A 17,764-nucleotide genomic window follows, 5' to 3' on the forward strand; every position below is an offset into this window, starting at 1 on the left:
CTTTAACCAAAATATTTGTACTTGACTTCAATTTCACCTGATTTAATATACTCGCACTCCATCCCCAAAACTCTGTCCAAACGTTTGGGGTACAATTTCTATCCTAGAAATGTGTTGCTTTGAAATACATTGGAGATAGAGGGAGGAACATTCATTCCTGTTGAGGTAAATCGCCTCACACTTGTCCTTAGCTCAACTTTATGTCTTTTCAGTACTCGCACTAGTTTTGTATTAAAACCTCCTGATTGCGAAGTTCCACTGAATGCAGCACTGTTTTCAGATCTAAAAACATCACTAATTAGATACAGTTCTTATACATGGAGCGCTGTGACGCCATGTTATTTACCAAGCAGGTAACACACCAGAAACATTCAGAGTGAGTCTGCCCATTTATCCATGCCTGGTGTTTATCTGATTCTGTTTATAGATGTTTGTGTAAGCTTAGCTCAACCAACAATAGCGTTTTGTTTTGATACCTCCTTTTTTTTCTTAACTTTGCAGACTATTCTTAGAAAAGTACTTATTTTTAGAGGTGGTATTAGTTAAACACCTGTAACAGTGTAGTAAAACCTTTTGCTGGTCTACATGTTTTGCTGCCTGGAGGCATGACACAGTATGATATGCTATTTACTTTTAATTTTTTTTTTGCAGGTAAAGCCTGCATCTAGTTAGAGATAATAATATTCACATCACTATCTGTCCTCTGCACTTACACATTCCCCTCTTTTTCTTTAAATACCATTTATTAGTAACATCCAACGCTAGCTCAGCGTTCCAAATTCAAAGGATATTACCAGCTTGACTTCACTGTTTTCTGGAAATGTAGCTCATTTGAAGGCTGAATAGGAGGCAGGTCTGCTTCTTTGCTGTTGTAGATGTTTTGCAGCCCTTTTAGACAGTTCTGGTCAAATTTTCAGGGGCGGATCTAAAGAGGCACAAAATGTCTATGCAGGGTGCAAATCATGGCCTCTTCTACAAAAAATATAATATAATAATTGAACCAACAAAACATAGAAAACACTTTAAAACTTTCCATCATGTCATTTTCTCCTCTAAGAAAAAAAGGCGAACTTTCAATGTGGCCTAAATTGGAAAAACTTGTGTTCCACAAAAATAAATGAATAAATGGAGAGGACAGATTCAGAAAAAAAAACTAAAATACCTTATAAGACTGATCCACAATAGATCCTTATTGAATACAGAGAATGATTATATTTCATCTAAGATGATGATGATTCTTTTTCTCCTTCTCCAGTTTCACCTGTGTTATTTTGCTATTGTAACATTTTTTGGCTAAATTAACACATTCACTTCACGATACTCAGAAAACATTTTATAGTAACTAGAGATACACCGATCCAATCGGATACGATACCTGACCTGAGCGATCGGCTGATATACATTAGCACATTTATAAATAATTGTTATATTATTTTTTAACAATTCAGCAGCAAAAAGAAAGAAATAACAGTTCCTTGTAAAGTGCATTGGATTGGATCTCCGATATAAATATCAAATCCCTGATATCTGATTCAGCTTATTAGTCAATATCAGAGCCGATATCCAATCCAGGTATCGGATCCATGTATCTCTAATAGCAACATCATTGTTGAATGTTGCAGTGGAGATATTGATTGTGATTAACCACTTTTTTTCACACTTTCATTTCCACTGTCTCCATTTCACCATCACTCGTTGGGATCTTAACATTTCAGTGTTAAAAGCAAACCTAGAAATTGTTTCTAGTCTCTTTTTTTATTTCAGGACTTATCTATCTCATTTCTACATTTTTCTCTCAGGCTGTCACTGTCAGAACAAAAGACAGAGGAACCTAGAATTCAGGCAGAACAGACAGTGGGATAACTTCAAATAGGCGTTTATTAATACAAAGAGATCTGTGGAAGCAACAAGATGTGGCGGGTGTGGCCCAGAGTGCTGCAGATGCTGCAGCCCCGCAGAACATGCAGGAATCTGAAGCCGGTCAGGGATACAGATCAGAAAAGGCTGTCTCAGGGAAGCTCACAGAAAGGTAGATGGGAACAGGCAGGCTCAGTGGTTGAGAGGCAGAACAGGTCAGGCTCAGGAAATCAGAAACACTATGGTACGCTAAAAACCCTCTCTCAACTGTCCCCGAGAATGAGAACAAGATAATTTGGCCCTGACAGCTGAATGCAATTACCTTAAATAGTGGCAGGAGCAAGTGTATCAGATGAGTGGTAATGAGCAACCAGGCAGAGCTAGACAGGTGAATGGAATGAACAATAAAGCCAGCCATCAGAGCCAAGATCATGACAGTCACTCCATTAGTCCATCCAGCTTCTTCATTCATTAGTTTTTTTTCAAGTGGTATATCTAATATTTGAATCCTGCTTAGCAAAACTAAGCTGAACTTATGTGGTTATGTTTCAACATTCACATTTTTATTATAATTTATATGAGATGTTGGGATCAAAAGGTGTAAAAAGTTAATCCAACCAGCAGAATATATATATATAAGGAATACCTTTATTTTCCCTCAGTGGAGAAATATGGTCATGACTGGAGCTGGATGATATGCACTTAAAATCTTAGTGATATCAATCTGATGACGATAAATGACGATAAAAAAGCATTACCTCATCACAGTGTTTCTTTGGGAACTGTATGGCTGTTACTGCTTAGCACAGCGATCATAGCCCCACAATCACAAATATTACTCTTGAAGAATACACACATTTAAATTAGGCTTCCTCAGGACACCGGTTAAAAAAAGAGCTATGATTTATATCATTAAACATCTTGTAGTAACAGAATTCAATCATATTCTTCAAAATTGTCAGTGCCCCAATTGAAGAAAGCAAAATAAAAATTCTTACATTTGTCTCAGTTTCTGGAGTTTTTAATCATCATTGCTTCTAATCTATCATTTAGACAATAAATAAAAATTGTTATGAGTGTAATCGTTTTATGATGACAATAAAAGCCCACCCCTAGTTGTCACCATGGTAAAAACAAGTAGACAGAAAAAACAAAACTAGATACTCCACAAATGTATAACACTTTTGTATGGATTTTTTCCTTTACCTCCAAAGAAACAAATCTGCTTTATATTTCTCCACCATTCGTTTTTAAAAGATCTATAATTTAAAGCAAACACTGCTGTATATTTTACAAACACTGTGAAGATTCATGCAATTTATCTGAATGTATATCTACCAACCTCAACAGATTTTTTTCTTCTTTTTGATCTTCCATTATATTTGATTTTAAGAAAAGTTCAGTATTTATTCATATGTGTTGAAATGTGTCTCAATGTTCCTGTTTTTATAACTATTAAACTAAAGTGCATACAAACGAGTGTTATATGTTATAATGTATTGACAATAAAGAAAACAATTTTGTTTATTTCTGGGTGTGATCTCTGCCTTGTTGCAGCCGCTGTGTGTCCGCCTTATTCTCAGAAGATGTTAAATTAATCTGTAGGGTCAATGTTACAAAGGAATCCATAACGAATGTTGTTTTATTCCAATTTACTTTGATAAAAAAACAAGAAATTAAAGATTATCATGATTACTTAATTGCTCCAGCAGATTTGAAACAAAGTTCTTGTAATTTTCTAATTCATTAAGATTCATGTGTGATTCTACTATTTAAAATGACTTTAACAAACACACCCTGCTTCCTTACAAATAAAAAACTAGATGATTGAATTTGGCTAAACTATTTAAAAACACTCCACATCAAGTATGTGTCTGTTCAGTTTCCACCTGTAAGAAAGCACCATTCCAGTAGTTCCAGTTTACACTGGGTAAGAGGAGCCCTTCCTGGAACAGGTAAACCCTCCCTTGCTCTAATTTTCCACTCAGACCATCCCCACCCAAACAGCAGAATTAAAGCACTAGAGGCTGGTCTGATTATTTAGTCCTCTGGCTGCCATTTTTCTCCAATTTAACTGGAAATCGAAGCAAAGCCAGAACAACTCAAACCCTTGATGTAGGAGATGACTCAGTGAGAACTGGAAAAGAGGAATGATTGTATGATTAACCATTTTAGAGCAATTAGGAATAAATGTGTTTATCATCAAATGAATCATCATGGAACGTTGATTTCTTCTTGAGAAAACAGTCATGCTTTCTTTAAATTATCATTTCAATCAGCAATGCCTAAATGTTCATCCTGAGTCAGAGATGTATTTAGGTGTTGCTCGTTATAATAGACAATAAAGGATACATTGGTCTGCAGTGTAATATGTATGTTATATATGTGTTCTTTGACTGAGCATCTTTAGTTACAATTAACACCCCAGTTATCTCCGAGGATGGCTTTATTGATCGTCCCAACGCGTCTTTGATTCCTGCACTGCTTTACATAGATTGCTTTGCTCCTGAAGGCCTGCCAAATGTGGTTAAGGTGGAGGAGAAATCCCCAAATCCTCAGACCAACAAACTGATAAAGGAGACAGACAGCCACACTCAGGTCAAAAAGAGTCCACATGATGGGTAAAGGAAAGCAACAAGCTCATTTCAAGGTAAATGTTGTCCATTTACTGGCTATTTAGTTTAGATTTGATCTGTTTGTCTTGCAGACTGAGGAAATAAGGAAAGATCGGACGGACTAGTAGGAGTGGAGGTCGTTCATACAGGGCAATAATTAAAGCTTAGAGCGGAGGTCTGCAAACCCTAGGGGGTCCACGATGGTACTGCATGCATGGGGGTCAGGAAAGTTTTGGTTGATTAAATTTTTTTAGATTACCTCCTGCAATTTTTTCCACTAACTGAACTGTCTTTAAATCCAATTCAACACAGTGTAGTAAACAGATAAATGGAGGCAGAAGATGTCTTTCAGTCATCAATGCACACATTCAGCAACACATAGGAGCTTTTTCAAGCTGGGCACCATTTCATTCACACCTGTCCCATCAACCAGGAACCAGAATCAGAAATATGTTAATTCCAGGGGAGAAATTACTTTTATTGCATTACTCCATCTATAATAGAGTGACTATAGAACCAGTTTGATATAACACAATTTCATATAATATATATAATAAGAGGGTTCATGCTCCATTATGCCTTCAGTTTGGGGGTCCTTGGCCTGGAAAACATTGAAAACCTCTGGCTTAGATGTTTCTTTTCTCTCATTACAGTAAAATATTTCATAAAGCTGCATGTTATTAAATATTTAAGGAAACTGGGCCCAGTTTGCTTTACCAACAGTTTTCTTATACTCACCTTATAGACAAACAATGGCAGCTGTAACATATAACATGTTAAAATTTAAGATGACAGATTCTGTCTAGACACTTATCACACTTATCTATAGAATCAATCAGCGTCGTTATCCACATTCAAAAGATTGTAAATATATTGGAATAGACTTTCTGCGGCAGGTGAGGGCCCTGGGTGTCAAAGTCATGCTGCTATTTTACCCAAATGTAATCCACAGCATCATTAGGTAGGGATTTTTTTGCCTGGTTTGGTCACTTGTCAAAATGAAGGCCAAAATCACCATGAAGATGGGAGATCTTCAATGAAACAATGAGCAGAAAATCATCTCAGAACCACATCAATCTTCAGCGTATCACTTTCTTCTATCAGGTCCTTTTCAGAGTTCCTGCATGTGAACTGAACCGGTACAAGAACTCATTTCGTTCACCTTCTATTAAAGCTATCAAACATTGAATTACTGAATGTTTTTTATTATAACCATAATGGAGTAGAGTTTCAAGGAATGCAAACTATATCAGTATTTTTCAATTAGTATTACTTTTTAATAGTTATGTTTCTAGATTTCTTAAAATATTTTCTTCCTCCAGCAAAAATCTGCAGGAGGAAAACAAAATTCTGAGATCACAGCACCCTCTGGTGGACAAAACTTTTTTTTTTTTTGGTTTAGTTACAGCTCACGTTACACCAAACTGAGCATTTTATTAGTTTTGAAAAGGATAGTTCTGGGAAACAATCCTCAGATTCCTAAGAACCACTAAAGAAAAGGACTAATGCACTACAAAACTAAAATTACTGATGTCAATTTGTTGAGAACAGCTTTTTATTTAGAAGCATTAACCCAAAGACAGGAACATAGCTCAGTGGCATTCCTCATTTATTAATGAATAAAAATTGGACATGAAGACGTGCACACTAAAAACCAGTGTAACAAATTGACAACCCTAAAATATACTTTAACTGTCTGATTTTTCTGCTTGGAAAAAAAAAAAAAAAAAAGTTACCATTTCATCTTTAACGTAAATCTGTCCAATAAAAAAAGGAAACAAGGAAAACAGCCCACTAGTCCTGCAATGTGCAAACTTATTGATCTTTCCTGAATAACATTTATTTTACATTTATTCATTCAATCCTTCCACCGAACAGGTCGCTTCTATAAATCAAAGCGTTCAACATTTTATCAGTGGATATCAAAGCTTTACACTGTAAATAAGTTTTGTTTTGTTTTTTTTCAAAAATTTGCAACTTTACATATAAAACTAAAAAGATTATGTCAGGCAGTCGGACCGGGTGCGCTTGTTTCTGGGACAAAAACAAATCACAGGAAAATAAAGTTGAGTCCGGGGGCTGATGTCGCACTGCTGCCGCCAACCAACGCGGCCGCCGCCTGATGCTGGGTCTCGCCGTGACAGAAGGATCCACCTTCGACGTGTACTGAGAAGCTGCAGCCGTTTATCCGTACAGATGCTGCATGTAGGACCTGCTTTGAGGATTTGTCAAGGTTCAGATTATTAACTGGACCAAGAGAGGAGTGATCAATAAACCAATAAACCTCACATGTTCTCCCAGTTATAGTACACTGGTTTTAATACTTGATTCGCCAAACTGTTAACCCAGGATTTTCTTCAACTTTTGGTTATTTTAAATTTTTGGGTCAACAATTCCTTTTGCTAATCTTTATCTCCTGACAAATTGACGAGAGATCTTAATAGTCGCCATAATTAGGAGAACATGTGGAAGTGGTTGGTGGCGGTCAGCCCCGGGGCTCATCTCTTTGGGACAGTCTCTTAGCGCCGGTGGCGGCTGTGTCCTGAGTGTCCGCTGCTGCTGTGGTGTTTGCTCTTGTGGCTACGCTCCCGGTCCCTTTCATAAGACCTTGACCTCTCCCTTCGGTCACGATGGCTGCCTCCCCGCTCATGTTTGTGTTTCTTTGAGGAGAAATCAAAAGAGCGGTCTCTCTCTCTGTCCCGCTCTCTCTCTCTGTCCCTGTCCGCTTTGACGGGAGTGCGGGATCGTGACCGAGAGCGTTTCCTCTTGTGACCAGAACCACCTCCTCCGCTGTTGCTATGGCGCCCGCTGAGTTTGGAGTCGCTATTCCCATGGTGACTGGACTTGGACTTGAGATGAGGCAGAAGTGGTGAGGGCGGGTGTCGATGGAGCAGCGGGCTTCGACTGTGAGAGCGCGAGCGTGACCGAGAGCTGTACGTCCCTGAGCGACTGCGTCTGCTGTTGTAACTGAAAGCACAAACAGTGTCAACATTTGACTTTGATTCAGAATCAAACAATGATCTGTACATGTGGGAGAATTCAATGATGATGAATCATGATTAATCAATTTAAATAATCATCAACTAATTTAGCAATTGATTGTTAACTAGAGTAGAGACTAATGTACTTTTTAAGCTGACAGAGCAACCCAGTTATTAAACCAAGATTGTAAAAAAAAAAAAATATATATATATATATATATATATAAACATCTAACACTTGAGATAAAAAATTATTCTTTTATTCATTTAATTTCAACCTGGTTAAATTTGGTTAAAAAAATCTTTAGAGAACCTTTTACTATCCGATTATTTGAAAAAAAAAAAAAAATTTTTCAACAGATTTTGCTAATCGATTAATCTGTCGATAACAGAAGGAAACTTACTGTCTGCGATGAGATGGAGATCTTGACCGTGATCGTGTTCTTGAACGCGAACGACTTCCACTTCTACTAGTCCGTCCGATCTTTCCTTCTTTCCTCAGTCTGCAAGAGAAACAGATCAAATCTAAACTAAATAGCCAGTAAATGGACAACATTTACCTTGGAATTAGCTTGTTGCTTTCTTACCCATTATGTGGACTCTTGTTGACCTGAGTGCGGCTGTCTGTCTCCTTCTTTATCGGTTTGTTGGTCTGAGGATTTGGGGATTTCTCCTCCACTTTAACCACATTTGGGGAGCAGGGCTTGGAGGCAGGAGAGAAGCCTCCTATAGCAGACAGAGCAGGTGTACCATCCGGGTTCAGGCCCTTTGCCTTCAGTTTGGCCTCTGCTAAGAACACCTTCCGTCGCTCCACCTCTTTTTCGAGCTGCTCATAATTAGGCTGGAAGCACAAAACAGTAAATTTAACAAAAATGGCCCAAACACTGTTTCTATCAAATAGTCTCTTATAGGACTTTTACAGCCTCTCTCACTGTTCTGGAATCTGCTATCAGTCAACTTTGGACCGTTAGACTGAGAAGTTGTGAAGTTGGTTGTAAAGAAAAGGTCACATTAGGACCTCTAGATCAAATTCCTTCATCAGAGAAGCAAAACCATGTTTGAGCAGGTAAGTGTCATTTGTTTTGTTGTATAGCAACCACTTTTAGCCAAGCTCTCATGTTTCAGGGGAGCTTAAACTGTCCTAAATGGGCATTCAGGGTATCATGACTGTTTGACTGACAGATCCAACCCTCAAGTTACCAAGCCCTTTTCGATCAGGGCACAAAAGATAAAAAAAAATAATACAACAATAACTGAAATAGAAATCATTAAATAACTCAAAATAAGCCAATGTTTGGGTCTAAAGTTACCCAATGTTGCTTCAAGCAAATGTAAAAAAAATAAGAACACCAGATGAGGCACTATTTTAATGCAACGGTTAGCTATATGAACTGGAAAAATAAACAGATTAATGGACAGCTTAAAGACGATGGGATGATGAGGTAAAACGATACAAAGACCTAAAGCTTCTGGAACAGCAGAGAGCAGACTGCTAAATTACAGCGGTTTCTATGTGGTCTTGAGTTTAGAAATTTTAATTCAATCAAAATATTGAGTCACAACTATGTCTTGAGGGTTTTAAAACAGCTATATGAGGTAACCCAAAAATAATTCTTTTTTTCTTTTACCTTTTTCCTGGTGTAGAGTTTCAGGGTTGTAATGCAGATCTCTTTAATCTCTTCTTCTGTGGCTCCAAACAGCAAATACCAATGAGGCCTGGTTGGCAGGGGAATCTGGCAAAAACATGCACACATTTCCATAAACATCACATTGTGCTATAAATTATTCATATTTTTTGTGATGAGGTTTAGAGGAAAAACAGGCTGAAGAAGCAGCTTTGAGACGGAATTCACCTGCAGGGCTCGGGCAGCGAGGTACATGCAGGCACAGGCGATGGTTTCAGGCTGGAACCGCACAAACACATTCGTCCTCAGGCTGTCGTTCATGTAGTTCCTAAAAGGACAAACAGAAAACACAAACAAAAACATAGCATCGTCGCTATACACACAACGCTGTCAACCACTTTCAGACATACTGCAACAAACAACTTCAGACTGATTATCAAACTGGAACATTTATCTACCATTAATCAGGGCTTTTTTTTTACTGTTTATTTCCTTATTCAAACCTTCTCAATAAAATTCTGCAAAATTATCAATCTTTAAAGTGTCATGAAATGAAAATAAGCCCTGCTTCCCTCTAAATATGAATAGAACTACATGTTAACACATAGGATCCCCTTAACCAGGTTTAACTTTGTCCAATTCTCTTCAGGTTCGTCCATGGGAGCGCTGAATGTCACACAAAGCATGAAGACAAGAATTATGAACTTTAACTTTCCAGATGTTTGATGCTGATACAGACACATGCTCTCTAAGAAGGGAGACATGCAAAGACAATGGAAAATATAATACATAAAAAAATAAATAAATAAAAAGCTAGTTTGACTTTCAGATGTTTAGATCTGAAAGAAAAAAAGCATGGTGTTTGTGTGTGGAGGCATGCAGGGGTAAATGCTTATGATTCAGAAGCATTGTGAAGTTTATTGACCATCATGTTGGAGGATCAGGGGATGGTTTCGAGCAAAGATATGAAATATAGGTGATAGCCGCCAGATAATGTACTTAGTGGAAAGAAACATTAAATGACATGTCTGTCTACGCTGACGTCTTTTCAAAAGGACTGAGACTTCGACTGGAGCAAAGGTGTTTGTCAAAGCTACCTGGGATGCAAATCAGGCCTTTGATGATTGTTAAAAAATGTCTCAGAAAATCTAATATTATTATATAGAAATTTAGCATGAAAAATTATGCCAAAAGCCTTTAGTAAAATCCCTTTTGGTTCCTTACCTAAGGAAACCACTAAGATGATGTATAATACTTGGATTGTCAAGCTCTTGTCCTTTTTTTTTCTCTATCTGGTTTCACCATTACTGGTGAAAACTACCGTACACAGGTGTCCTTCATTCAAACCTGCCTTCCATAACTGACCGGAGCGAAAATGCTTTAACACTACTACAGATAACACATGGCCATTCGGTTCTGTTTGCTGCATGGATGAGACGAGTCCTTGAAGCCAAACCCTGAGAACCGGATCAGCCTGAAAAACAGACATGTCTGGACACCATGTCAGTTGGGGACAAGACACAGTATTCTACTGCTAAATGTAAAAAGCAGGCAGGTTATCTGGCCAATAGAAATCATATTCTGTTCTGACTGAGTTTACTTCATGTATAAATGTAAGTAAACTAGAACAAGATTAGCTTGGCAAGAGAGCTATTACAGTTGAGAATCTTTGTAGCAAGACCATAAAAATACAAATCCTGTTGGACACCCAAGAGAAAACAAGGCGATGCTGGCTGTTGGGAAAGGCCCGCCCGCCCCCTTCAGTGAATCTTGCACTGGGACTGGCTGTCAGGAGAGGGGCAGCCAGCCAATAGGGGGAGCTTCCTGAGGTCATGTGGTTGGAGGAGGCAGAGTTCAGAGGTTCTTTATGTGACTTACCAGCATGGACTACCCTTTAATCAAAGAGTAGAGAGAAAGGACAAAGTTAAACCAAGTTCCCCGGGCACCATCAAATAAACACTCTCACATGTAAGGGCAGATTAGAAAGTGAGACAAGTAGCACGTTTGCTGTACAAGAAGCTGCTACATCCCCCGAAAAAAATGAACTAATTACGCAAAGAAGTAAAAATAAATAGAAAATAGGAGGTTGTAGAAGTTGATCAAAACTATGAAGTATTACTCTCAGACCTGGGCAAAGCTAACAGTTTTATTTTGTACACTATTGCAAGCATTTCTAGATAGCATTATTGATGTCTTCCAATGGGGCCCTTTAAAAATATCAGGCTGATTCATTGGACAATTTGTTCAACTCCACCTTACGCCCAGGTCTGGCAGCACTTCTGACAGTTCTGGCAAAGCTTGCTGCTGTGGGGATTTTCTTTGAGGATCTATAAATTAACTTACCAGGCTGTTTGGACGAGAGTCTGGTTCTTCTCACATTCCAGGAACTGAAGGTACATAACAACAATCTGAAAATCACATAAAAAAGTATATTTAACAGGACCCTGAACTGTTCAGAGAAAAATGTGAATATTTTACTTTGTCTCTAGTAAACAAAAAATAAAAGCCATTAAATTGTATAAGATGCTCACCTTGTGTGGATGCTTGACATGCACACAGAAGCCCAGTTCCTTCAAGACTCGTCGCTCTGCCTTGATGACTTGGTTTTTGGTATTTATGTAGTTCTGATCAAGTATCAATGGACTTGGAGTCCTATGTTATAAAAAAATTCAACATAAAAGAATGGCTCCCCTTTCACAGTCAATGTATGAAAGAGAAAGTGCCCTTTTGGATTCTTGCCCTTTTTTCCCTGTGCCAACCAACTAAAAGCAACAAGTTACACTGTTTGCATGCCTAACAGTGTGCTGGGGGCTTGTGGACTCTTGTGGTTTCAGTGAAAGCTTGAGGGATTGTCCTCAATATGATCATCCAATGCCATCGCTTCAACAGAAATATCTACTTTAACTCTAAAGAGCAGTATAACAGCAAAACAATTAAAACTGGATCTATTCCCTAAAATCGTTCAGAAATACCCCTCTCTACTAAATTATTAAAACCAAATTAGACAGCCTTAAGCACCCGTAAAATAACTGAACTTGAAAAAAATAAAATAAAAAATAGCCAATGCAAACAGACTAGAAAAGTTATTTCAAACTAGAAAAAAAAAAATCAAATTTTTATCTATTTATGTCACCCTCTCCTTTACTTCTCTTGTCATAAGATTGCTTTTAATCCATTTTTAACATCTAGAAATTGTTAAACAGACCAATTATGTACAGAACTCCAGTGTCAGAAAACAATTTTTATATCTTAAACTGATGTTTTTAAGTCCAATAAAAAAAAATGACATATATAAAACACGCAATACAAAGTAGGTGAAAAATAAACTAGTACACGAAATACAGGTGGGTGTGTGTACATTCATATCAAACACCAACTATGGAAAGCTACCTAATTTTATTTAGTGATACAAAAAACATGTCTAACAAAAAATAAATAAAAATATCTAAAATATATGCACTTCCCTGACAATAGAATCTTTTCTATGGGGGGAATCTCATTTAAAAACATGTAGATATTTCTGAAGAAGCCATGGGTTATAAAAATGAATGAACTCTTGTTTCTTTTTTGGACAATCAAAATGCATGGTGTGAAGCTGTCAGAGAAGGAAGCTACTTTACCCCATGGTCCACAGCTTGGCAGACAGAAACCCCAAGCTTAAGACTGAACCACAGGAGTCCTCAAGCTGCCCCATGGGCCAAGGACCTTCGGCCAACCTGCCATCCCCGATCCCAGTGCCCCGCGGTGGCTCAGACCATGGTAGTCTCCCACTGGTGGGGGCGGGGTGGGCCTGGGGGGACGACAGAGACCCCCTCGCATCATGGTTGTCATGCCGACTGCTTCATCTTACGTACCATTCCACATCACCCAGGATTTGGTAAATGTAGCTGGTCGCTGTTAGTTGGTTGCAAGGGAGAAAAGAAGCCAAGTTAATGCCAAGGAATAAAATGATGACATAAAGAAATGAGGCAAAGTACAAATGCCTCATCCTTTACAAAAACCAAATGTGTTCTTTTTATTTGTTTTTTAATTTGATGTTTTTTTTCCATTATCAACTTCAGTCATTTGTCAAACTGATGTTACATGTAGACAATAACAGTTTGAAACTACCAGTGAGGCTGGAACTGAAAAGATTTAAGAGTTTAGAGTGCATGATAAACAAAGGGCACTTTCACAGTAAGAACAAATCACCAAACAACATTTGACACCAATTATATGCAGTAAACCATAGTTTCTATGTAAAAAATTTTTTTTTACACATTAAGTGTAAGGCTGATACTTACTTTTTGCCTCTAAGCTGTCTGAGGTGATGAAAAACATTGATGACGTCTCGTATTCGTCGTGGTGCCTCTTCGATCTTTGAGGCCAAGTTGATACAAGCCATTGCAACAATCTGAAAGACAAAAATACGGCAGAGAGGTTGAAGAAATAAGAGATCAACTTTCCGGTGCAAAATATTAGCAGTATTTAATGTATTATGTTGAAGGTACACTACAAATAACTTTCCAAGCCTATAATAGTTCCATAATTCCCTTAAGGACAATCATTTTGATCAGCTGTTTTAAGGCCCATGGTTGTCTATTAAAAACATAATAGACATTTCTACCTCAGCTGAATGGGAGGGTTTAGAAGATATATTATACACCAACCATATACTCCTAGGATTCTTAATATCTTTATTTTTACAAACACCAAAAGGGGTGTGTTTATTTGCATACAAATGACTGATGTGTTCATATTAAGGAAGTTTTTGTTCACAGGAAACTATAGGTGAATATATTTTTGAGTATCTGTCCTGGACACCAGTGAAATTTAACTCCTGGTTCCTAGTGAATTTCTACCCAGAATCTGACAACTTTTAGTTAGTGAACCATATTTATCTTTGTGTTATACAGTCAAGATGCAGGTCTACTGTTTATCCAAAACATTGGTATGTAAACTAGCGAATGAGATATTCACTATTCACCAAACAGAATCATTTCGCTGCTCTCCGCCATGTTGAACGGTCACAGTTTACTATATCTCGGGTAGCATATAATTGTCTTCGCTTTAGAGTGGAAATTATAACATAAATGGCTGTCCAGGTGTGATTTTTATGTCGGCTGTTGGAATTAACGATAATTACGATGCCACACGAAGGCGCAATACGACAGGGTAATCTCTTACTTCTTATCTACTTGTTCACTTCCGCTATGTATTTCAAAATTCACAATATGGCTGCCGCTGAACGTCACTGTAACGTTCAGTTGTCATCTCCGGAGGCTGAAGAACTCAATGAACTACCAAAACTTACCTCGAAACTGTGCTTAACGAAGGACTTGGAGTAGAAGAACCGATGGAAAAGGACCTGCCCCGTTGCCATGGCCACCTGCGAGAGAAACACAGGACATGTTAATAATACCATCTCTTATGTAAACCGGCCTAACCTTGCACAATGGCCCGCCGCCATTTTAATTTCACCACGCCAACGTAAAAAGGCTAATGAGTTAGCCTTATAACTAGGCCGCAACTTCGTAAACATGCTTCTTGACATGTATACATCATACCACAACACATATATATTTGTACCTGAGGTAACCGTAGGAGAATACCCGCCGACTGAATCAGTTCACAGCCAAGGATACGGAGGTCGGTTTCGGTGTTCAGGTCGAGGCCGTCGAGCATAGAGGGTGTTGGTGAGAGCCTTTCATCTGGTATCACCGAGTTGTCTATCGTTAGGTAAACTTCCGAGTATAGTTTGTCACCGATGAGGATGCCATCGTTGTTGGACTGGTTAGAAGAAACAGAGAGAGGATCTGCGGCCATCTTCATCGGACAAACAACCGTTAGCGGCTAACGCAGCCTCGGTAACGCCACGGCCCAATGCTGAGGAGCGAGACTGTGACAAAGCACTCTACGTCAGCGCCTTGTCGCGACGCAAACGTGTGTGCACATCCGCGGAGGAATTATTTTCTCAATACGTACACGTTATATTAAGCATAGAATCACATAAACAATATAGAAAAAAATAGATAGAATATAGATTAAATAGTAACATATATACAATAATTGAATGCATTCAAAAATGTATTGAATTTCACAGTATTTTTTAACTCAGCTAGAAGTCTAACTGAAGTCATTACACGTTTAAAAATAACGTATAACTTTTTTTTTTATTAAGGTTCATTTCGTAGGTCAAGAGGAAGATATGAGAAATGCTTTAACGAATGTAAATAATGCATTAGTTTTTTATATATATATATATATATATATATATATATATATATATATATATATATATATATATATATATATATATATATATATATATATATATATATATATATATATATATATTATTATTATTTTTTTTTTTTTTACGTTTTCCCAACGATTCAAACTTTTTTCTGCTCACCACATGGTTTTCCTACGGTCTGGTTGTTACGTACTTTACGGGAAATTACGGACCTCTCACAGTTGCCCCTGGAACATATCCATCCGCCACCTCAAACTGTGAATGAAAATGCTGTCTATCGCAGAGGTCTTCAACAGGGGGTCCGCGCCCCCTAGGTGCGGAGCTAGATGGGGGGCCAGGGGTGGCCATGGCCACCCTTAGCCTATCATTGGCCACCACTGTGGCCACCCTTACCAATTTTTTCCCTGTAATACAGATGGTGACATCAGTAGTACCAGTGGCGGCCGGCCCATAGGGGGCGCTGGGGCACCGCCCTCCCTGATAAGAAGAGAGAAACGTAAAATATATTTTTAGAAATTAAATCATAAATGTCAGTTTTACTCTCTAGACTGTGTACCTATAAGCAAAACAAATTATATAAACTACATTTCCCTACCTACTGTCATTAATTTGTGGATTTCCACAGACAGACTCCTACCGTCTCTGTTCTGGGGGCGCCTATCAGACAGCCCCACATTTGCAGAGAATCTGTCAATCATGTACTTTTGCTAGGTGAATTTAATGGCCAATCAGCGTCTCGGAACTTTATGGTCTTGGGGCTCTGAAAATACTGCACTTTTACAGGCTTCTGAACCCAAGCGCAGGTGCAGACAATGAGAGGGACGATGGCGAATGTAACGAGCGAGATGCAGCTTCCAGCAAATTCGGTGAGATCCTTATTTATCTACCCGTTTGCCAGAAGAACATCCCTGTTGTAGGATATGAACATTTCATGTCATGGTTATTGTGACTCTGACGAATCCACCTCGTCGCTTAAAACAACCTCTCTAACTTTGCGCGCCACACACACATTCCTGTTATACTGTGTTTGTGAGGACCAATACACTCGCGCTGAGACCAGTAGCTCCATGAACTTAAAACACACAAGCTGTTCCTGGTTACCTGCTGGCGTATTGAGGGTGCACACTTAATATTTCAGTGGGGTTAGTCGTGTGTGTGTGTGGGTGTGTGGGGTGTGTGTGTGTGTGTGTATGTGTGGTGGGTGTGTGTGTGTACGTGTTTATGGTATGGGGACTTGTCATCTTTAGTCTGGCTGCGTCTTTGCTGGGTTCAAACCCAGTTTGGTGTAATTGAATAAGTCAATGAATCTGTGTAAAAGAATTAAGTTGTAAAAATTATTTGTTTTTGTAAATCAATTGTTTGTGGAGGTAATATATGGACAAAACTGATTAATGAGAAGAAATCAGAAATAAGAGAGCCTGATGTGAGGGGCTTAAACTATTTAATGAGGGCTGTGGGAAGAAAAGCGGCAATTTTTGTTTTCTGTTTCTTTGTTACATTGCTGGTAACTGGAGGGAGGCTGAGGCCCAGAGTATCTGGTATATGTTTAGTTTCTTTTGCACCCTGTTTTGAGTTTTTGAGCTCAATAAATCACCAACACCGGTAACCCGACTGAGCCTGGATTCTTGGAGGCCAAAGAACCCCGTCACAGTGACCAAAATCATCACTGTTACTGTTATTATATAGTAAATTAAATCATTACTGTTAAATTGTATGTATTGTCCAATTGTTTAATCGAATTCTTATTCCGGATTAGTTGGAGACATACACTAGGCTATATCAGCCCCACCAAAAATATTTTTCACCAGCCGCCACTGAGTAGTACTCTTAAATGCATTTTAATTTTTATATATATGACTTACTATTTTTTTCATACATTCATAATTACTTGACAACAAAAACACTCTGGTTAATTATACACATCAATACACTAATATTAAAGACTATAAGTACACGATTCCTGCTTTTTTCAGAACTAAATTTTGTGTTATATGGTGTGAAGAGAAAATTATGTCACTCTGCAAGTCATCTAGGAGTCTTCAGTGAAGTCATAGCTAAATAAAATTTTAATCAAAACGTATTAAATATTCAATTTAAGTAGATATTAGTACATTTAAATATCTATTTTATGCAAAATGATTATTGCTACAGGTAGGTAAGTAATGACAATGGAAAAGATTGAAGAACTCAAACTTCAAAGAATTTTATCCACTATATCTTTTATTTAGAAAGCATGGATATTTAAATATATATGTCAATTTGTTAGCAAAGGCTGTAGGAAAGTATAGTTAGTTTTATCTTTGGCTTCACCCTGAGGTTCTGGCGCTTATTCACTTTCGGCCACCCCTCAGTGTCCATTGGTTATTACCTAGCCACTCTTATAAAAGTTTTCTGGCTACGCCTCTGGTCCTTGGAATGGAAAACGTGACAGTATCGATTAATGATGGGCCA

The 17,764-nt window shown here is 38.1% G+C and overlaps 1 protein-coding gene across 2 annotated transcripts; it reads right to left on the minus strand.

Annotated features, from left to right (window-relative positions):
- Positions 1-6,756: 6,756 nt before the first annotated feature.
- ccnl1a (cyclin L1a) lies at positions 6,757-14,972 on the minus strand. 2 transcript variants are annotated; one of them, XM_038285532.1, is made up of 10 exons: positions 14,647-14,972; positions 14,372-14,446; positions 13,362-13,471; positions 11,610-11,730; positions 11,422-11,486; positions 9,307-9,406; positions 9,082-9,186; positions 8,041-8,294; positions 7,858-7,956; positions 6,757-7,439 (listed from the first exon to the last, which is right to left on the minus strand). In XM_038285532.1, exons 1-10 carry the CDS (start codon positions 14,887-14,889, stop codon positions 6,992-6,994), a joined length of 1,620 nt encoding a protein of 539 aa, XP_038141460.1. In that variant the 5' UTR covers positions 14,890-14,972; the 3' UTR covers positions 6,757-6,991. The 2 variants fall into 2 exon arrangements, with proteins under 2 accessions (XP_038141460.1, XP_038141461.1); XM_038285533.1 differs by lacking the exon at positions 14,647-14,972 and adding an exon at positions 12,933-12,972 and having other exon boundaries at positions 14,372-14,440.
- Between the last annotated feature and the right edge of the window lie 2,792 nt (positions 14,973-17,764).

The sequence above is a fragment of the Cyprinodon tularosa genome, unplaced genomic scaffold (genome assembly GCF_016077235.1).
Source record: "Cyprinodon tularosa strain WSP-4 unplaced genomic scaffold, ASM1607723v1 ctg211, whole genome shotgun sequence".
Lineage (NCBI taxonomy): Eukaryota > Metazoa > Chordata > Actinopteri > Cyprinodontiformes > Cyprinodontidae > Cyprinodon > Cyprinodon tularosa.

Coding starts and splice junctions, on each gene's coding strand:
- ccnl1a (XM_038285532.1), bottom strand. CDS start 14,889: ATGAAGATGGCCGCAGATCCTCTCTCTGTTTCTTCTAACCAGTCCAAC. Junction 9,407..11,421: donor ACTCTCGTCCAAACAGCCTG/GTAAGTTAATTT, acceptor TTGTCCTTTTAG/GAACTACATGAACGACAGCC. Junction 8,295..9,081: donor AACTCTACACCAGGAAAAAG/GTAAAAGAAAAA, acceptor TTGTGCTTCCAG/CCTAATTATGAGCAGCTCGA.